This window comes from Danio rerio, chromosome 3, assembly GCF_052040795.2.
Source record: "Danio rerio strain M-AB ecotype USA chromosome 3, GRCz13ab, whole genome shotgun sequence".
NCBI lineage: Eukaryota > Metazoa > Chordata > Actinopteri > Cypriniformes > Danionidae > Danio > Danio rerio.
Genome location: NC_141023.1, coordinates 4301544 through 4325000, shown reverse-complemented (window position 1 = coordinate 4325000; position 23457 = coordinate 4301544). Strand labels below are relative to the sequence as shown.

The window sequence follows — 23457 nt, the reverse complement described above, 5'->3', positions numbered from 1 at the left end:
TTATTGAGAAGAAGATTCTGACATCGGGGTACTTTGGAGGATCAAAGCCGATAGGTAATCTTTTTTTTTTTTCACAGATAAAAAAAACTAAAATCAAGTACAAACAGCGGCAGAAACATTAGCGAGCAATTAACATAAAATTATATAGTCATACTTAAAAGCACAATATGTATATTCATTCATTTTCTTGTCGGCTTAGTCCCTTTATTAATCCGGGATCGCCACAGCGGAATGAACCGCCAACTTATCCAGCAAGTTTTTATGCAGTGGATGCGCTTTCAGCCGCAACCCATCTCTGGGAAACATCCACACACACATTCACACACTACGGACAATTTAGCCTACCCAGTTCACCTGTACCACATGTCTTTGGACTGTGGGGGAAACCGGAGCACCCGAAGGAAACCCATGCGAAGGCAGGGAGAACATGCAAACTCCACACAGAAACACCAACTGAGCCGAGGCTCGAACCAGCGACCTTCTTGCTGTGAGGCGACAGCACTACCTACTGCGCCACTGCCTCGCCCACAATATGCATAGCTTTTTCATTACATTATGCAAACACCACTAGAACAGCTATATATTTTGCATATTTATGTACTTGCATCATCCCAAACGTTTTGAAGCATGAAAAATCCAGAGAAATAGTGAGACGGAGCTAATGGCATCACACACACTCCATTTCCGGATTAGTTTTATTGAAAACGGGGAAACCAAAAAATAACTCATTAAAGAAATAGCTCAGCCAAAAATGACAATTTACTCACTTTTTACTCTTCAAGTGGTTTCTTTCTTCTGTTGAACACAAAAGAAGATATTTTGAAGAACGATAGAAACCTGCAACCACTGACTTCCATAGTAGAAAAAACAAATAATGTTAAAGTCAGTTAATAGTATTAATAATTTTGGACAGGAAAGTGCAGCCATGGAGGTACTTGGGACTTCACAACTGGCATTGGAAAAGGTGCTGATGGCATCAATAAAGACTATGATGGATCCAGTCATGGAAAGGATCACGATAAAGCCTCAGAAGTCGCTATCGCTGCCACCATGCAGCTGCTGGACAAAATCTGGAAGAGTGTAAACCAAAAAGACAAGTTTTTCAGGTAAATAACATGTGCTAAAGACCATCCAAATCCTGAGATTGTTTTGTGAAGTGCTTGTCAAATTTATTACACGGCTGTCTGGAATATCTGATTTACCATGTAATACATATACAGTTGAAGACAGAATTGTTCGCCCTCCTGCGAATTATTTTTTAATAATTCTGACTTCTGTTTAGGCTGCATCCAACCATTTTTTCCTTGTTGCAAGCTTTACGTTTAATTAAAGAGCTAGTTAATTTTTACAGCTCAATTGTGTCTAAGAGTTAAGCTTTGCGGACATATAAAAATGAGGATAATGTACATCCAGCCGGTTATTATTGTAGAATAAGGTCAGAGCGGTTTAACAGCAGCTCTTATTTAAAACTGAAAGACTTTATTCTGCAATTACAACCAGCTGGATGCATTATTACACGACTTCTTGCCACAAAACTAAACAATTATACATAAAACATTGTTCTGAGCTGTAATAATTTATTTGCTATTTAGGTAAAAGTAAAGCTTGCAGAAAGAAAAACCTAATTATTAATACTACTACTATTGTGATTTAGCATTATGATAAGCGTATTTAGCATATTTTTTGTTTGCTTGTTTTTCATTTTCTTTGTTTGGTTTTTTGATGTCCAATCGTGCATTGTTTTTTTTTTTTTTGTTCTCCAGCCTGGTTGGACTGCAAAAGGACAAACCATCGGGAGAATGGAAAACCTACATTCCGGTCATTGACTTCAAATCAAGATATAAAGATGCAAAGGAGGGCAATGTTAACATTTGACTGCTCATTTACAGAGCAGAGGCTATTCTTTTACAAATCTGAACACTCTGGTGGTTTACGACGTTGATGATGATAATGAATAAATATTTCTTGAGCATCCAATTTGCTTCCTAGAATGATTTCTGAAGTATAATTATGTATGAATGAGTTAAAACAACACAAGTATTTTTGACAAAACTTAAATGTTTTACATTCAATCTGCTTAAATTTTTTAAAACTATAATGTTAGCTTAATTGATTTGTGTTGGGGCAACATGAAGGAACTGTGTAGAAGAACTGCGTGTAGCCGTGCATTTATACTTCAGCGTGCTGTTTGGCTGCATCTGAAATCGCCTATCACTCAGTAGGTACTGCATTTGAATTTAAATGTACAACTCGACTGTTAGAAAAGTACGTTCTATACAGTATGAATGTATAATGTATAATTGAACTCGGACGTACTACCTCCACCATTTTGTCACGTAACCTACCCGCGTCAGTTGCGTCGCTTCACTCCCATTCATGAATTCTCTCACAGTGCATCATGGGATAGCATAGCGTCCATCAAATGCGCACTTTAGAATCTCGCCGGAAGTAGTAGGGCATCCAGGTACTTTTCGCGTTCTGTTTTTCGAATTCTATGATTTCCGATATACTACTCGGCTCGTATAAATTTTAGCATACTATATAGTATAGAAGTATGCCATTTCAGACGCAGCCTTTGTGCTGCTCATCAATAGCACTTCTGAAACACTAGCTGGCAGTATGTCATGTTCCTCTGTGTCAAGTTTCTTCACTGGTGTTTTGTTTTTTTCTGAACGCTACTTTAATGTACAAGTAGCTCAAACTCGCTCATTCAGAGAAAGGAACTGGTGAACGTGCAACAACTTTTATCTTTTAAACTTTAAGGTAAACACAAAACAAAAGGCTCCATCTGGAGCTCCATCACGGGACTCCGCACACTTGCTCCATTGGGCTTGCGGCTCTCAGCACCGCCCATCATTGCTACCAAACCGACCAATCACAGAGCTTGCGCTACCCATTGTTGCGACTTGTAGTTACTTTTTTGAGAGGTGCGAGGGGTCTGCGACTGTATGAAGGCTGTGCTGGACCTAGTATGTGTGCTTGACGCAGAAGAATAAATCAGCCTTAACACTTCAGTTCAGACTGGAATAATGTTCATCACAGCTTAAATAAAGATGTACATTTCAAGCATTTATTATAAAATAATTTTGCTTTTAACTGTAATTGTTATGTTCTTGATCAAGTCATTGCACTTACTGTGAACAGGAGAGACTTATTTTGGTGGGAAAAAGATCAAATTAAAAAAATGCACAACCCAAGAAGTAAATACAACAAATATCTCATTGGAACCACTTTCACTTTTCACACAATTCCTTCATGCTGTCCCCACACAATTCAATTAAGTTAACTTAAAAGTTTTTACTAATTTAAGTTGATTGATTGAACATAAAACAATTTAATTGCCCCCCACCCTTACCCACAAAAAACCTAAGGAATTGTGTTGGCTCATTTCAACTAAGTAGTTTAAACAAACAGCAAAAACACACATTTTGTTGAGAGTAATATGATTGAAAATGTACCTGTAAAATTAGAGGATTTCTGGAGAATTTGGAAACTTACCAAAGCAGCCACATACCTGCTATGTAGATACCAGAGAACAGTTTAAGATATTGGGCTCTACTTTGAAGGTCTTACGCAGAGCGCAAAACGCAGGGCGCAAACGCTTTCAGGGCGTGTCAGAATGCATTTTTGCTAATTTACGGACGGGAAAATCCGCTTTGCGCCAAGGCGCATAGTCTAAAAGGGTTGAGCTTATTCTCTTAATGAGTTATGTGTGTTTTGAGAATAAACCAATCAGAGTCTCATCTCCCATTCCCTTTAAGACACAGCTGTGTCGTGCGAAGAGCGCATTCACTATTTACAGGATGCAAAGTAAGTCTAAGTGGAAAAAATGAGCATTTCACAAGCAAACAGTTCACAGCTAACAGTTTATTAACAGAAAACTGTTAAACAGAGCATCTACTGCGTGAGAATGAGAGATAATGGATCTACTTTCACTTTCGCTCTTGGATAGGGAAATCTTTACGCACAGACATCAATTAGTCTATAAATAATTAATTTTGTTTGTTAAGCGCAAATATTCGTTTCAAAACTATTTCTAAATTCAGTTCTAATTTCCAGCAAACAAATAAATGAACCATAATAATGAAGTGTGCTCAAAAACCTGAGTTATATCCTAAAACACATGCTGTGCCCCATATGGTCTAAAACCTGACAGGTGGGCAAATCTAAGCTTGTTTTTAATAAAACAAATATAAATATGGATATAATAAATAATACTGCTAATAATGATAACATTACACAAAAGCAAATTGTTATGAATGAACTGAAAAAGCCTCGCGAGATGAAGAAGACATAAAAGCAGTGATTTTTAATATTTATGTAGGCTAGAAAATAATATGTTTTGTAATATTTTAATTCTTTATATTTATATTCTATATCTATTCTTATTATATCCTATATATATCCTTAATAATTAAATTTTTTCATATGTAGAGATATTTGCCTATTGCTCTCTTGTGTGTATTAAGCAGTGTGTAAGCGAGGCGCAACTCTGCGCTGGAGTTTAGACCGGGTTTATTTTGGTCTAATGAAAAATCTATTATAGTTTCTCAAAATAGCGACGCGCCAGTGGTCCGCCTCAGAACGCCTCCCTGTTTAGACCAGAACGCCTATGGGCGCACAAATGAGCACTAATGCATTAGCTATTTAAACAGCGCCAAAACGACTCTTGCACCAAGCTGAAACTACCAAAAGACTATTGCGCCGCGCCTTGCGCCACACTGCGCCGGGTGTATGATAGAGCCCATTGAATCCATTTAATATGGCACCTTTAAACACAGATACATTTCATTATAAATGTGCTCAAACATTGACATTTGCTGTTTGTTCAAATTACCTATTTAAATTGAGATGAAACAACACAACTCGTTTTTTTTGGGGGCCAACTTGTTTTATGTTCAATCCACTTAAATTTGTAAAAAACTAATGTTAACGTAAATCCTTCAGGTTATCCCAACACAAATCGATTGTGTGGAATCGGGTGTTTTACAGTGTATTAGATTTTGATGGCTTTAAGGAATACACTAAAAAGTGATTAGTTACTTACAGCAAGTAAACCAATTGCCTTAAAGGGTCACGAAACACCAAAACACATGTGTTTGAGCTGTTGACAGTCGTATATGTGTCCCACACTGCTATAAACACTATTAGGACACCTATATTTCACTAAAAAGTGTAAATTGGTTGTTTTTGCGTTATTTCAAGTAAATTCGTACTTCCGGTTTGAAACTAATTTTTGAAGCTGCGTCACGGTCATGACATAATAGCGTGTATTCCAGCGTGCAGACTGGACGTCTGTGCTAGAGTGTGTCTTATTGCATCTTAGTGTGATGCATTAATGCATGAGTAAGACTTGGTTCAAACCAATCAGCGCGCTCTATTGTGCAACTTCATTAATATTCATTACTATCACAGTGTTTACACGACATAGACGCCACGTTGTGTTGGCAAAACAAGCGTGAAGTGTTGCTTTTATAGTTTGCTGCAGTTAAGTTTTGTTTTCATTTTCTCTCTGTGAGAGCTCAGACTCACGTGTGGATTAACAGTGTACGCGACGCTCGACAACAATAACTTGCGTGTCTAAGGAGGATTATTGTTTACCTGAGAGCTGTTCTCATCTGCAAACGCTAAGATCCAGATTCGCTTGTAGTCTCCTCTTAATAAAGACGCGGCTCTAGTTGCTGGTGATTGTCCTGTCTCTACAGATTTGGTAAGTGAGGGACCAGTGCTCTTTGTTTATTCAGTTCGTATTTTATTCGTATCAAACAAACTATTGCACCGAGTGCAATAGTTAGCACTAACAGTTACAACCAAACTATAACCTCGTATTGGATTTTGTGACTGGAATAACACACACGGCTTTCTGACGCTACCTGCCGAGTGCATCTAAGTTTCCGGGAAATGCTGAGTTTTTTTTTTCTCTCATTCGCCGTGCGGTATCAAACATTGCATGAAAAATACACGCTTACAGCAGTTCCTCGAATCAAATATCACGTTTGTCGCGAGGGACATGAATGAATTCCCTGAATGAAAGAGCCAAACTGCAGTTAAAGTCCAGCATTTAATAATTTGGCAAATAATTCGACTACAGATGTCCATGTAAACACAGTCACATTGTCCGTTGTGGTTGTGTGTTTTGACTCTGAAATTCAGCGCGCCCAAATAGACACTCCCATACCAAGCCGCTTTTCTTCCTCCAACACTCTCCCTAAACAGAGCTGGACACGCCCACTTTTCTGACTTTTTCCAAAGTAGAGGTGTGAAAACACCCTGCTGAAACGAGGGGGTTTCATGGCCCTTTAAAAAGCAACCAGTTGTCGGCGCAATAGCCTAGTGGTTAGTGCGCCGACTTATGGTGCAATAGCACGTCAGGGCGTCGCGAGTTCGAATCCCGGCTCGACGACATTTCCCTACCCTACCCCTTGTCTCTCTCTCTCCCACTTCGCTTCCTGTCTAAAATCTGTCCTATCTAGTAATAAAGGCCAAAAAAAATAAAAATAAAAAAGCAACAAGTTGACTTTACAAAAATAATGCAAGTAAAACCATTGCAACTTGGAACTGTTAAGTTGACATAATTTTCATAATTATGCTAATTTTTTTTAGAGTCAACTAATCCCGTTTCACAGTGTCAGATTATTTTAACATGCCAAATTTCAAATAATTATTGTAATTATCACAGTATTACAATGTATGTATTATGTTTCATTAATTAACCAGGCTCAATCTTGAGGTTTTCATTACTAGAAGAATAGACTTTATTACATCCATTATTATAAAAGCTAAGATGCATAGAGCAAACACTGAGTGCAATCTGAAGAGTGCTGCACACTCTTTATTCTGTTTTTGTGTGTTGCGGATGAAAGGAGACGGTGCTCGCTGCAGAGCCATTTGAGCATAGCTGAGCTCCAGCGAGGAGGAGCATGAGCTCTCGCTCATCCTCCTATAAGCTGTTTTAATGCGTACACCAACCCCACCCCTAACCCTACCCCCAGTTACATCACTCGTAGAAGAAGCGCAAGAAAGGAGGAGCTCAAGCTCAAGCTCCCCCTCGCTGGAGCTCAGCTCTGCCCAAATGGCTCTGCAGCGAGCACCACTTGGATGAAAGGGCATCAGTTGTGGTAAGCATGTGCCAGAGTAATTGGTGCTTCGTTGCACTGTGGTGATCTTTAATAAAGCAAGGATTAAGTTGAAGGAAAGTGAGTGAGTGTGCGTCGCTATAACTCAACTGAGAAAATCCATTATGGTGAGGGCGTTCAAAATATGCCATTCAATGTAGATGTAAGTTGCTTTGATTTTTGTTCTCTGACATCTACAAGCACTGGAAGCAGAATCACTCTTGATGCAACAAGTAAGCAGAATTTATTTGACAATATTGATATGAGCATGTACAGTGACTGGTCTTAAACATCAGCGTTTTCCTTTTTTTGCTCGCTTGCGTCTGAAACTCTTGATTTGGAGCTGAAGATAGAGAAGCGACTTTTCCAACCCCCCTTCGGCTTGTCCTGATGAAGGCCCACCAGCCTGAGGAGAAGATTCAAATGGCAGATATATCTTACACACTTTAAAGAATTCTGGGTTGATTTAACCCAATGTTGGGTCAAATATGGACAAACCCTACGTTGGGTTATTTTTTTACATTTTTTAACCCAGTGGTTGGGTCTGTCCATCCCATTTTTAAAATAATTAACAAAACATGTTTAGAGTGTATTTATTGGAGTGTTTGCAGAATGTCTATTAAATGTCTCCATTCGGATGTTAATTGGACGATTTGTAGATCACTCTACAAATGCTGCGTTGTATTAACCCAATGTTAGATCAAATATGGACAAACCCATTGTTGGGTTATTTTTCTCAATTAAAATTGAAATGACACTTTTGAACTAAACTGTTGGGTTTGTCAATGTTTGACCCGATGTTGGGTAAAATAAAAAATTTGAATAAAAAATGCATATTTATTGGTGTGTTTGCAATATGTATATTAAATGTCTCCATTCGTACATTAAATGGATGTTTTGAAGATCACTTTAAAAATTGATGCATTGTATTAGCCTAATGTTGGGTCAAATATGGACTAACCCAACACTGATTTTACCCAATGGTTGGGTTTGTCCATATTCATACCGTTTTATAAAAATATAATAACAAAACAAAACATGTTTAGAGTGTATTTATTAGAGTGTTTGCAGAATGTCTATTAAATGTCTCCATTTGGATGTTAAATGGACGGTTTGTAGATCACTCTAAAAAATATATGTAATGTATTAACCCAATGTTGGGTCAAATATGGACAAACCCTACAGTAGAATATTTTATTTTCACTTTTTAACTCCATGGTTGGGTTTGTCCATGTTTGTCTTATTTAAAAAAAAAAAAAACAAATAAAAACATTTTAGAGTGTATTTATCAGAGTGTTTGCAGAATGTCTATTAAATGTCTCTATTTGGATGTTAAATGGACGTTTTAAAGATCACTCTAAAAATGCTGCATTGTATCAACCCACAGTTGGATCAAATATGGAAAAACCATGGGTTATTTTTTTACTTTTTATCCCAATGGTTGAGCTTGTCCATATTCCTCCCTTTTTTTATAAAACAAAACAAAACATTTCTCGGGTGTATTTATTAGAGTATATGCAAAATGTCTATTAAACTTCTCTATTTGGATGTTAAATGGACATTTTGAAGGTCACTCTACAAATGCTGGGTTGGATCAAATAATGTTGGGTTAATTTTCTAAATTAAAATTTATTTTTTTAAATTAGAATATAATTTATTATTTGACCCAACATTTGTGTATGTATTAGTGTGTTTGCAGTATGTCTACTAGACATCTCCATTCGGATGTTAAATTGATGTTTTAAATATCACTCTAAAAATGCTGAAATGTATTAACTCATCATGGGGCAAATGTGGACAAACCCAACATTGGATTATTTTTTTCAGGTTTTAACCCAATGGTTGGGTCTGACCATATTCATCCCATTTTTAAAAATAAAATAACAAAACATTTTAGAGCTTATTTGCAGTATGTATGAAATATTATTAAATATATTAAATATTAAATGTCTCTGTTAGGATGTTAAACTGCTGTTTTCAATATCACTCTAAAATGCTAGATTGCATCACGTGTGGACAAATCCAACATTGGGTTACTATTTACACTTTTTAACCCGATGGTTGGGTCTTTTGATTCATCCCATTTTTTTAATAAAACAACAAAATAAACAACAGGTTTAGAGTTTGTTTATTAGAGCGTTTGCAATATGTCTATTAAATCTTTCCATGTGGATGTTGAATGAATGTTTTGAAGATCACTTTAAAAATGCTGGGCTGTATTAACTTAATGTTGAGCTAATTGTCTTAATTAAAATTTTAATGACTCTTTTTAACTAGGACAGGGGTCACCAATCTCGGTCCATGAGGGCCGGTGTCCCTGCAGGGTTTAGCTTCAACTTGCCTCATCACACCTGCCTGGATGTTTCAAGTATACCCAGTAAGAGCTTGATTAGCTTGTTCAGGTGTGTTTGATTAGGGTTGGAGCTAAAATCTGCAGGACACCGGCCCTCCAGGAACAAGTTTGGTGATCCCTGAACTAAAAGGTTGGGTTTGTCAATATTTGACCCAACATGTGTGTATTTATCCGTGTCTTTGCAATATGTCTAAAAGAAATCTAATTTTGGATGTTAAATGGATGTTTTGAAGATCACTCTAAAAAATTATTTATTGTATTAACCCAACGTGGGGCAAATATGGACTAACCCAACATTCTTTTTTTTTTCAGGTTTTAACCCAATGGTTGGGTCTGTCCATGTTCATCCCATTTTTTAAATAAAATTATAAAACATTTTTAGAGTGCATTTGCAGAATGTCTATTAAATGTCCCTATTCGGATGTTACTGTAAATAGACGTTTTGAAGATCACTCTAAAAATACTGGGTTGGATTAAATATGGACAAACCCAACATTGGGTTATTTTCTTTTTCACCTTTTAACCCAATGGTTGGGTCTGTCCATATATATATATATATATATATATATATATATATATATATATATATATATATATATATATATATATATATATATATATATTTATTTATTTATTTATTTATTTATTTATTTATTTATTTATTTATTTTTTAAATAATAACAAAACATGTTTAGAGTGTATTTATTAGATTATTTGCAGAATGTCTATTAAATGTCTCCATTTGGATGTTAAATGGACATTTTGAAGATCACTCTAAAAATGCTGGGTAATGTTGCGTCAAATATGGACAAACACAATGTTGTGTTATTTTTTTCCAGGTTTTAACCCAATGGTTTGGTCTGTCCATATTCATCCCATGTTTTAAAATAAAATAAAACCAAAATTTTTTAAAGTGTTTTCATTTGAGTGTTTGCAGAATGTCTATTAAATGGACGTTTTAAATAATACTCTAAAAATTATGGATTCTATCAACTTAATTTTGAGTTAATTTTCTCAATTAAAAAATTTAAAGACTCTTTGTAACTAAAAGGTTGAGTTTGTCAATATTTGACCCAACATTTGTGTATTTATTTGTGTTTGCAGTATGTCTATTAGACATCTCCATTTGGATGTTAAATGGATGTTTTGAATATCACTCTAAAAATGCTGGGTGGTATGGACAATACCCAACATTGGGTTATTTTTTCACGTTTTAAACCCAATGGTTGGGTCTGACCATATTCATCTTGTTTTTTTTTTTTTTTACTAAAATGAAACAAAACATGTTTAGAGTGATTTTATTCAAGCGTTTTCAGTATGTCTATTATACGTCTCTATTCGGATGTTAAATGGATGTTTTGAAGATCGTTCTAAAAATGCTAGTTTGTATCAATTTAATGTTGGGTTCATTTTCTCAATTAAAACTTTTTAACTAAAAGGTTGGGTTTGTCAATATTTGACCCAACATGTGTGTATTTATTAGTGTGTTTGCAATATGTCTATTAGACATCTCCATTTGGATGTTAAATGTATGTATATGGGTTGTATTAAGCCAATGTTGGGTCAAATATGTACAAAACCAATGTTGGGTTATTTTTCTCAATTAAAGTTTAAACGACACTTTTGAACTAAACTGTTGGGTTTGTCAATATTTGTGTGTTTGCAGTATGTCTATTAGACATCTCCATTTGGACGGTAAATTAATGTTTTGAATATCACTCTAAAAATGCTGGATTGTATTAACCCAATGTTTTTTTTTATTAATTTAATTTCAATCTTACTGCTTTGTTTATCCTTATTTGACCCCGTGTTGGGTAAATACAACACATACAGCTTGTTTTAGAGTGATGTCCTCAAGCAGTTTGAGTTAATGTTCCAAAGACAGACCTTTAACAAGCCTTTTAGCTCACAGCAGATGATTTCCAGACCAAACACTCTTTAAATTAAGTCTTACAGACATTCATGTGCTATCTGCCTATTTCAGTACAAAATCATCACAGTGACACAAGCTGAATAAGAATGAATCCAGATAATTTAGCATATCTGGGCAGTTTAATTCACTTTCACTGCCTGTAGATGTTGATACATCCGTCAATATAGTTAGAAGTGTACCTGAAGTAGTTGGCATCATTGTTACTCTTCCAGATTTTCTCCAGCAGCTGCACGGTGGCAGCGACGGCAACTTCAGCCGCTTGATTATGCAGTAAACCATGACTTGAGTCAATGGCGTCTTTATTAATGCCGTTCCAGCTTTTCCTGAAGCCAGTTGTGAAGTCGGATTTTCCTCCATGGCTGCACTTTCCTATTAGCGAACAACAGAACTCAGTCTGTAGATTTGATGCATTAACTGGCTGATGATGATCGATTATTAGATCAGTCTGATGAGGATATCAGTAGCTGTGTTTCCCTCCAAAGATGCATATGAAATGTATGCTCTAAACTGCAATATGGCATAAAACACTTGCAAATAAAGCAGCGTTTACATCCAGTGAGGAACTAAAGAGAACAAAATCATCACTTCCTCATAAACTGACCACAAATATCAGAGAAATGTTGTTTAGTGCAGTAGAAGAAGCCACTGTGGTCTTTTTTCTTTTTTAATCTTATAATATCTCGGTTTCTACTTTATATTTATGTGTATATAAATGCAAACGTACATTAAATATAACAATATAGAAATTATAGTGTGTCTGTTTTAAATATCCTTGGTTATTGTTGAGTTACTATTATTCATAATTACAGAAAAGCTGTCCTTAAATGATTTACCCTAAAATGTACAGGTATCAGTATCAATGTCACCAAAGTACCAAGAAAAATATTGGTACTCATACTCAGTGTTTAAGAAATGGTGTCAGTGCAATCTCTACTCATAATATTCTACATACAATAAGCTGCTGTTGCTTTAAATCAAGCACTCAGCGCTCTTTCACTCCGATGGTTTGCAGTCTAATATAAATGATATATAAAAGTTCTTTACCAGGTTTTTTGGTTTTCCCGAAGTATCCTGAAGTCAGAATCTTGTTTTGTATAACGGTGTCCAGCAGTTTTGCCCCAGTGTTTGTATCGGGAGCGGTGTTATCACACGTGTCAGTGTTTTCATCTGGAGGAAGACAAACTCAGTTTACTCATTAACATGTTTTATAAACATTAGGACTGCATTTTTTTTTCATTTATTAGTCTCTTTATTAATCAGGGGTCCCCACAGAAGATCGAATTGCTAACTATTCCTTATATGTTTTACACAGCGTATGCCCTTCCAGCTGCAACCCAGTATTGGGAAATATATATATACATATACAATTATACAATATATATATACAAATATATACAATTTCTGTTTAACGGAGGGCAGATTTCTTCAACACATTTCTTTTATTAACTCATCTCTAATAACTGATTTATTTTATCTTTGCTATGATGACAGTAAATAATATTTGACTAGATATTCTTCAAGACACGTCTATACAGCTAAAAGTGACATTTAAAGGCTTAACTAGGTTAATTAGGTTAACTAATTAAACTTATTTTTCCTCCTAGGTTCACAATTTTTTCCAGACAACTTATTCTTTACACTTAAAGAATTGAACCAACAAAGCAAAGAAAAGGATAACAATGACTGAATGTATGAAGCTGTAAAACATGCACATGAGTGATTAATCAATATTAAAATATCTTAATTTCTGTATTTAATTTCTTTGTAGCCCCCTCTTACACACAACATATTAGTATTAACTGAAAGGGACAGTTTATTATCTAAAACTGTTCCCAAATACCTATACTGATCAACACCCACTCCATAAATAATTATATATATATATATATATATATATATATATATATATATATATATATATATATATATATATATATATATATATATATATATATATATATATATATATATATATATATATATATATTAAGATCAACTGTGGTGATCAACTCTTTTTCTATTCAGTGCATCTGCATAAAACACAATAAATTACAAGAAGATATAAATATGACAGAGTAAAAATAAAAGATCAATAAGCAGCAATAACTTTTAATAATATCTTTATCCTCTAATCTTCAATATATAATCTAATCTTGTGATGTGACTAATATTGCCGTTACACACATTGCCATATCGATGCTCAATCGATATATTGTTCAGCTATCATGGAAATACACACTGGCTAAAAATGGGTCATACAGCAGACATCCGGAAAAAATAATCTTTAGGTTAGCTGGATTTATATGCTAGTTTCTAGCAGCAGGTGGCGCTCTAGGCTATTTTTTTTTTACCTGGGGAATTAGAGTCTAATCTAGACTAGAGGAACGATTTCTACACACACCGACACACAAAAACATGAATATAATTTGCTTTAAAGGAACTTTTATAAGGGCTTTTAACACAGTTGTGTGCCAGCAGTGTGTGAATATAAGCAGCCTCTAAAGGTAAACATGAATTCATTGTATTTTCATAATGAGACTTGATAAACAAACAGTCTGCAGAAACACTTTGCTTGACATTCGCCCTTTGTACGCGTCATCAGATTCAGTTCTCTAGATATATATTATTATTTCTTATACATTGATTTATTATTTCAAATGACTAAAATGTCAGTAAAAGTCTCTTTGTTGTAGAGCTGAATTTTCAACATCAGAAGTGGACAGAGCAGAGATCAACATCCCATAATGCAACCTCCCATAATGATACAGAAACCAGATATTATTTACAGCGTATCAGATAGATTCATACCCCGCAGTTGTGTAAACACAAACAAACAAACACACACAGTTACCTGCAGGGTTGGGGATGTTTTCCTCTAGGTTGATGAGGGCAGTGCAGGGCTCAGTGTTACCCAGCTCAATCCAGTCACTGTGACTGTAGAAATCCTGTCATTTACACACACACACATTAGTTCAGAGCTGATGTTCAGATCGTCCATGTGCACATTTTGTAAATACTTTATTTAAGATTTTTCACATTTTAAAGAACAAACCCAGACCATGACAGATAATAATGATAAATAAACATACATCTGTATGTTATGTCATCTATTATAGACTTTTGTATCATACTTGTATATGAGCAATATCACTTATATATGTGCAATATCACACGAGTAGCAGTGTGCTATGGCTGTATATCAGCACTTGTGCGTTGGCACGAGGCCGTAGCGCCCCACCAGTGCTGATATACAGCCATAGCACACTGCTACTAGTGTGATATTGCGTTTATACAACAGTTCAACGCAGGCCCGGCTAGGCTAATCGGGAGGACCGGGAGAATTCCCGGTGGGCCGGTTAGTTTTTTGGCCGCGAGGGCCGGTGTCCCTAGCTCCAGAATCTGTTGCTCTCAGCAGTCACACTTTTTAAATGTATTTATTTATTTACTTGACCACAGTCTTCTTATTCATTATTTTACCGCAGCTCTACTCTTTTTATCTATCATTGAGTCACTAATCAATGAACAGCTGTTGTGGTTCAGTGGGTAGCATGTTAGTTTAAGGCGCAGTAGACCTGGGTTTGATCCTTGTCTAAGTAATTTACTTTTTTAATTTTTATTGTTAAGACATATAATACTGTTAGGGTTGTTGAACATTTGAAGTTCTAAAGCAGCTGTTTTCTCAAAAAAAGACGTGATAGTGTAATTAGAAACTGATTTGGAAATGACCTTATTTTAATATTGTCAGTCGTGAACTGAGGTGGGCCGGTCTAAGGCTTAAAACTCCAGGGTAGAAAAGGGGTCCCACTCCGGCCCTGGTTCGACGGCACAATCTTGTACATAAAAAAGAAAATCAAACACAGAGAGTCTAAAACCCTTTTGTGTTAGGAACTACTTTCTTCCGCCATTCATTCACATCTGCAGCTGACGTCAGAACAGCAGAAGCCGTTACTAATTCACCAACGTCACTTTAGAGCTAGTGTTTGAATGATTCTCTATAGCGTAATGTGAAGCGGCGCTTCTGGTGTGTGACCCCCTTAAGGTGATGACAAAACAGCAAATTTTGCTTACATTTTAAGATTATAAGGCTGAACGTGACATGAAATGGCATCCGTCTACAGAGATTTCTCACCAGACTGCTGTTGTGTTTGCGATAAGAAGGGACAAGGCTGAATCCAGCTTCTTATTCGCAGCTTCTTATTGAATCTATCTGGTCCACTTTAAAACCACGAGGCTTCCGTTTTTCAGCTTTTTAATTTGTGTTTAAGAGAACACACTGAGCAAGGGCTTAAAATGCGGTTCTGGCGCCATCTTGTGGATAGACAATAGCCCCTTTCACACAGTGATACCGGTAAATATCTGGAAAATTTCCGGAACGACTTTACCGGTATATTCAAAAAAGCGCTGTTCACACAGGCGAGGACGTTACGGAAATTTTCCGGAAAAGAGCATTCACACATCCATTCCAAAATACCGGTAAATTCTGACATCATTCACCACAAATGAGCTTTAAACGGCTGCGCTTGTGTTTGTAAACATTTGACTACATCACAAACTCTGTGGATGATCAATATTGTGAACAACTTTCGCAGGATCACTTTCGCATGTCGAGATGTTCATAATATGTACGTGTGCAGGCGCTCATAGGCGCACGCAAAGCTTGAAGGTAAACAAGCAACGGCTTATCATAAGCATCTCATCGATGATTATTTACACAGTTGGCATTAAGAAGAACATATAAACGTGATCTGACTAACTTCTAGCAGCTAAATGTGTCTGGAAAAATATTCAAAGGCTTTTATTCTCACAAACCGCGCGCACGTGAATGCGTCTGACTGTTCTGATTGGCTAAAGCAGACGTCTCACGTCAGCACGTTCTAGACGTGCACGCGCTTATTACGGGAATCTTCCTTTTGCATTCACACAGCGCAGCATTCCGGCAAATTGCCGGTAATGTTACAACTTCTCTTTCCGGAAAATAGCCAGAACGAATTTACCGGTATTTTCAAAAAGGACCTGTTCACACATACAACCTTTCCGGAAAATTGCCGGCAATTTTCCGGAAAGGTCTGTATGTGTGAAAGGGGCTAATGTCAACCATCTTTGGCCGCCAACGAGCTCTCAGAAATTGTAAATATTTTAAAATAGGCACTATTCTTACAAATAAACTGCATAGTTGCAGTCTAAACAGCCACATTCACGATTTAAAAAGCCTCAAAGTACATTTTGTTGTGTAACAGCAGTAATATTTGTCAAACTGTAGTGTCTGCTTGTTGCTGGCTGTATGTGCGCGGAGTAATACACAAAGGGTAAAGAGGCTGTACGGATGCTCATATTACTTAAATATATCACAGTTATCAGCCAATCAGATTCGAGATCCAGACAGAACTGTTGTATAAATTTATATATTTAATATTTATAATATACTTTAAAGCTGCTTAGACACCATTTACATTGTTAAAGCACTATATAAAAGCATGAATATACAGTACATATAATAAACAAACACACATATTAAAGTCAAATAAACAGTGATTTATCTTTTCTGATGTCTCTGCACTCTCAGAATTATATGTGCGCGAGTTGTCACTGGGGTGGTTCCTTTTCAAAAGGTACACATTTGTACCTAAAAGGTCCATATTAATACCTCAAGCGTACATACTAGTACCTAAATAGTACAAAAGTGTTCCTCTTAAAATGTTTAGGTACTAATATATACTTTTGAGGTACCAATATGGACCCTTTAAGAACAAATGTTTACCTTCTGAAAAGGTACCACCCTAGTGAACGCTCATGTACCTTTATATCTGACACTTTCTCATCAAATCTTCTGACCAATCAAATGCTCTCTAGTGTCTGACATGCCCCGCCCCCTTCTTCTCATTTGCTTTTCATTTGATGCGTTTGAGCTCAACCACTCTCACTGGCAGAGCTGTGATAAAAACAACACACTATTGGCTGTTTTTAAAGGGGAGGAGCTACTCTATGCCCCGCCCGCTCTTCATGTCTAATAAAATCATGCACATTTCAAAGCACTAACGGGATCTTTAAGTGTTCCTCCACTCACCTGTAGAGTGTGCATGATCTCCCCGAGAGTCTTTCGTGCATCTTCAAACTTCTGCTGATTCAGCAGCTCTGTGATCTTCTCCATTCCCTTGATGATCAGGTTTTTCCCGTCCAGAAAGCTCTCGCTGTGGAAGTGATACTTTGCGACGAGCAGATATTTGACGTCTATGTTCACATTATGGCTGATGATCATCTTTATGCCCGCTTCAAAGTTGCTTTTAAAGGCGTCTTTTTTGCAGGCCATCGCGAGCGTCTTTGGGTTCAGTTGTTTCGGCTGCATAAACACACACACACACACACACACAAGCAAAATGTTTGATCAGTGAATGTCAGGATTCTGCCACTTCGGTCTTGTTGATTCTGGTTTTGCTGGCAGAGTCCAGACTCTAGTCCTGTCTTGTCTAGTATGTTGTACTCGGCGCGAGTTTTCGCAGGTTGAGCACTCGCATCGTCTGTCTCCGTCTTTGTATGAGAGCCAACTTTCATAGCTTCGTCAGCATGTCATACGTAGTTTATTTTAATCATGTCCTGCCCAGCCAAGGTTGTTCTTTGTGAATGTTTTCCCCCTCATGGTTGCTTTTGTTGCCTTTTTGCTTTATTTTATAATTAATAAACCCATCTAACTTGCTGCACTTGAGTCCTCGCTCCTTTTTCCACCCTACAGCTGTGACAGTAATTTTTTTATTAAATTTAAAGCCGCCGGTCCGTTTTTTGGCCACGAGGGCCGGTGTCCCTAGCTGCTTGCACTCTCAGCAGTCGCACTTTTTTCATTTATTTTTTTTATTTGACCGTAGCCTCACTCTTTTTATTCATTATTTTACCTTTGCTCTTTATATTTATTTTCTTACAGCCTCGTGAGCAAAATGCAGCCTGCAGGTACTTGACGTTATTTCTTTAACCCAACCCTGCTGAAAAATCCAGCTTCAACCAGCCTAGGCTGGTTGGCTGGTTTTAGCTGGTCGACCAGGCTGGTTTTAGAGGGGTTTTGGCCACTTCCAGGCTGGTTTCCAGCCATTTCCAGCCTGGTCTTAGCTGGTCAGGCTGGAAAATGACCAGCCAAATCCAGCTAAAACCAGCTTGACCAGCCTGGTTTAAGCTGGATATAGCTGGTTTTGGCTGGACTCCCAGCTTGGCTAGGCTGGTCAAGCTGGTTTTAGCTGGTCATCTCCCAGCCTAACCAGCTAAGACCAGGCTGGAAATGGCTGGAAACCAGCCTGGAAGTGGCCAAAACCCCTCTAAAACCAGCCTGGTTGACCAGCTAAAACCAGCCAACCAGCTTAGGCAGGTGTAAGCTGGATTGTTTAGCAGGGAATGGTTGAGTTAAACATATTTGGTGCTTTGTTGGGTTATTTTTAACGTTTATTAAATTATTTAATAAAAACTCAACCAGTTGGGTTAAATATTTGGTGCTTTGTTGGGTAATTTTTAACATTTATTTGGTTATTTATTTAATAACTCAACCAGTTGGGTCAAAAATTTTGAATTTCAACTGTCAACTGATTTAACTGACTCAGAACAGCTGCGTATATACATTCTAAAAAATGTTGAGTTATTTCTTTAACCCGGTTGAGTTAAACATACTTGGTGCTTTGTTTTGTTATTTTTTGTCATGTTCACCAGTGATCCTTCCTGACAGATCGCTGGTGAACTACAAATGTCATGTTTAGGAACTACAAGTCCTATCAGGCCATGCCAAACACCAGCTGCTCATCAAGGCTGATGAAACACAGCTGAGACTTGTGATGACTGATCATTCAGACTATTCATACACCACACATACACCAGTTTAGTGAGGAGTCTTTGATGTTGATGTATGTACCTTGCATGTCCTAGCTCCTTGTTGTTTTGCCTTTTTCTTGACTTAAGCCTTATTTATTGTTTGATTCCTGTTTGCCATCTATTTTTGACCTCATGCCAGTTTTTTGACTACGTTTTTGGATTGTCCTTTTTGTATCAGCCACTTCTGTTTGTCCCTGTTTTGCTTGAATATAATCTTATTTTATCTGCACTCGGATCTTCGTCTCTGTTCCTTGCTTTGATCCCCTCACGTGACAATTTTTAACATTTATTATATTATTTAATAACCACTCAACCAGTTTTGTTAAATATTTGATGCTTTATTGGGTAATTTTTAACCTTTATTTTGTTATTTATTTAATAACTAATTACTAATTTAATAAAAAAATTTGAATTTCAACAGTCAACTGATTTAACTGACACAGAACAGCTGCATTAATATGCGTACAAATGTTGTTTTTGCGTTGTAAAGTTTATTTGAGCTCTAACATAATAATATTGTTGTTGTTTTTTTTTTTATCAAATTACCTCTCGTGTCGTGTTTTTTCTATTCGTTTCACCAGCACTCTTAATTATTGATTACACAAATGTGCGCTTCATAGCCGATAAAACGCTTTCTCTACCTCCCATGTTCATCTCTACAGTGTTTTGGGAGAAAATGATACACATATTTGGGATATTCGGCTAGTCATTCTCGCCTTTAGGACCCAGCGGAGACATTCATTAATTTATACAGCCATAATTCAAAAATAATAGTAGTACTTCAATAGTAATACCAGAATGGAAAAAAAATAACATTTAATCAATATAACCCAATGCATTGGGGTAAAATAACCCATAGTTGGGTTAATTGTTGGGGTATTTAAAAAATATATAAACAAAATAAATATAAAAAAATATTCAATTATTTTATATATAAATATAATATATTTTTTATAAAAATACCAACAACATTATTGTTTTAGAGCTTAAACAAATTTACAGATCAAAAACAACATTTGTGCGCATATTAATGCAGCTGTTTTGTGTCGGTTAAATCAGTTGACTGTTGAAATTCAAAATTTTAACTCAACTGGTTAGTTATAAAATAAATAACCAAATAAAGGTTAAAAATAACCCAACAAAGCATCAAATATGTTTAACTCAACCATTGGGTTGAAGAAATAACTCAACGTTTTTTAGAGTGTGTATATATATATATATATATATATATATATATATATATATATATATATATATATATATATATATATATATATATATATATTTATTAATTTATGTATATATATATATATTTATTAATTTATGTATATATATATATATATATATATATATATATATATATATATATATATATATATATATATATATATATATACATAAACTGACTTCAACAAACCCCAACTGCTCTGTTAAAATAGTTGTTAAAATGTCATTAAAATGGTTTTAAAAAATTTTAAAACTGCTTTTATTCTAGCCGAAATAAAACAAATAAGACTTTCTCTAGAAGAAAAAATATTATCAGACATACTGTGAACATTTCCTGAATCTGTTAAACATCATTTGGGAAATATTTAAAACAGAAAAAAATTCAAAGGGGGCTAATAATTCTGATTTCAACTGTATATATTATTTATTTATTTATTTATTCATTTATTCATTCATTCATTTTTATGCTTTGAACTTTAGTATGTGCCATTCATTTCCTATATATGGTAACCATTTGGGGGCAAGAGATAAAGACTTTTGACATTGATAATAGTTTTGATGTGTAATAGTTTACATGGCTAAATTGTCTGGGTTAGTGTTGTATATTACACTACAGAAATAATAAACTTAATTCTCTAAATAGTATTTCGTATTCATTATGTTATTATTTCAAACTCCTAAAATGTCCCTTAAAGTCACTTTGTTAAACTGTAGAGTTGAATTTTCAACACCAAACTTCAACACAGCAGAGATCAACATCCCATAATGCAATTCACCACCACAAATAACACTATTACCGAACAGATTATAATGTTTGTACAGTGCATACATTCTCACCGATTCGAAGCTTTCATCGATGTTCTTGCAGATGTTGGCGGTGGCGCGCAGGATGGCCATGCTCGTGATGTCCTGATGGTTTTTGGAGTTTGGTTTTTGCTTTACATCAAAGCTGTGAGCCCCGATCAGGAGAGCCAGCAGGAGGAACGCTCGGCTCATTCTCAGACGATTATCAAGATCTGCAGGTCTCCTACAGTGCGCTGGGTCATTTATACCTGGTCGTTTTAATTCATATGAGGTACATTTGCAATGCCATCTTAAAATATGGGCATTTGCATAGATGTGGCGCCATAATTGCTCAAGGGAGTATTTACGATATGCAGACCTCTTCATTTTATCAGCTCGTTTTCTCCATGGAGGACGTGTGATGAAATGAAAAGCGCCGTCTCTGATGTAAAAGCTCTAGAATCATCTCTGGTTATGGTTTCCGTCAGAGCAGAGAGATGTTTTCTTTTTTAAATCTTATAGTTTGCATGGTAACACTTTATTTTTCTGTGTAACTGATATGTGCTTCTCTAGTAGGAACCAACAACACAATCTCATGGCAATTCGTAACTTTTCATTTAGTGGCTAATTCGTATGAATTCGTACGATCTAATTTGTTCAATTTAGTATGATTTGCTCATCCCCCAATGACGGTTGGGGTTAGGGGTGGGGTTAGGTGCCACGCCTCCTTTTTAAAATCGTACCATTTCGTACGACTGAACTCGTACGAATTCGTACGAATTAGCCACTAAACTGGCAAAACGTAAAATACTTACGTTTTCTCGTGAGATCAGGCAATGGCCATTAACCAGCAGCGCATTCGAGCTCTTAAGTGGCTGTTTAAAATACTTTGAATGTTTTATACTTTGTTACAGACATACAGTGTCATCCTGCAACTGTTCTGCAGCATATGAAATGTCCCAAACGCTATTTTTAACTGTTCAAAATGGACAGAAATGTTGTTTTTACTCTCTGATAGTCAAAACTTGTAAAAAAAAAAAAAAACAAATTCTGTTAAATATGCATAAAAAAACAGTCAGGAAAAAGTGTTTTATGTCATTTGGCACCACAAGTCCACATGTATGGACATCATTTTTCTCTAAAAGTACATCATATCAAATGATGATACTTAGATTTTTATTCTAATTAGGTTGCAATAATCCCAAATAGCAAAGAGAAATAAAAAATGCATGTAACAAAAACACCTTGGGCCTTGCGCCCACTGAAGCTAAACAGGGCTGCGCCCGGTCATACCTGGATGGGAGACCACATGGGAACGCTAGATTGCTGCCAGAAGTGGTGTTAGTGAGGCCAGCAGGGGGCGCCCAACCTGCGGTCTGTGTGGGTCCTAATGCCCCAGTATAGACTCTCTGTGGTCGTTAAAAATCCCAGGATGTCCTTCAAAAAAAGAGTAGGGGTTTAACCCTGGCATCCTGGTCAAATCTGCACTCTGGCCTTTGTCCATCATGGCCTCCTAACCATCCCCATATCATAATCGGCTTCATCATGCTGTCTCCTCTCTACCAATCAGCTGGTGTGTGGTGTGCAGTCTGGTGCTATATGGCTGCCGTCATGTCATCCAGGTGGATGCTGCACACTGGTGGTGGATGAGGAGATTCCCCCAGTATTCAGATAAGTGATATATTATTGTAAGGAACTATTATTAAGAGGTTAAAGACCATGCATGGGCTCTATTTTGATGATACATGAGCAAAGTGCAAAACGCAGGGCGCAAACCCTTTTAAGGGCGTGTCAGAATCCACTTTTGCTAATTTAAGGATGGAAAAATCCGCTTTGCGGAGTGGCGCATGGTCTAAAAGGGTTGAGCTTATTTTCTTAATGAGTTGTAGGTGTGTTTTGAGAGTAAACCAATCAGAGTCTCATCTCCCATTCCCTTTAGGAGTCAGTTGCGTCACGCCATGGTGCATTTGCTATTTACATAATGGACTTTGTAAGTGGAAAAACTGAACATTTCACTAGCAAGAATACAGTTAAACAGAGCATCTGCAGCGCGAGAATGGGAGATGAGCCTCCTCATTCTTTACTTTCACTCTCGTGGATAAACAAACCTTGTACGCACAGACATCAATTAGCCTATAAATAGTTTATTTCATTTGTTAAGCACAAATATTTGTTTTCAAAACTATTTCTAAATTCAGTTCTAA

The 23457-nt window shown here is 36.3% G+C and overlaps 2 protein-coding genes across 2 annotated transcripts in view; one reads left to right on the top strand and one right to left on the bottom strand.

Annotated features, from left to right (window-relative positions):
• Positions 1-1976, top strand: part of LOC147845436 (von Willebrand factor A domain-containing protein 7-like) — an 11590-nt gene extending 9614 nt beyond the window's left edge. The window contains exons 4-6 of the mRNA XM_087243817.1: positions 1-54; positions 914-1106; positions 1764-1976. The exon at positions 1-54 is cut by the window's left edge and continues 69 nt beyond it. Coding sequence (XP_087099943.1) covers positions 1-54; positions 914-1106; positions 1764-1875 — 359 coding nt within the window. The 3' untranslated portion in view covers positions 1876-1976. The remainder of the gene's footprint in view (positions 55-913; positions 1107-1763) is intronic.
• A 5360-nt stretch (positions 1977-7336) lies between these two features.
• LOC103910192 (von Willebrand factor A domain-containing protein 7) lies at positions 7337-21519 on the bottom strand. The gene is made up of 6 exons (XM_087243726.1): positions 21308-21519; positions 17466-17738; positions 14253-14346; positions 12446-12568; positions 11581-11770; positions 7337-7521 (listed from the first exon to the last, which is right to left on the bottom strand). The coding sequence occupies exons 1-6, from the start codon at positions 21464-21466 to the stop codon at positions 7401-7403; spliced, it is 960 nt and encodes a 319-aa protein (XP_087099852.1). The 5' UTR covers positions 21467-21519; the 3' UTR covers positions 7337-7400.
• Between the last annotated feature and the right edge of the window lie 1938 nt (positions 21520-23457).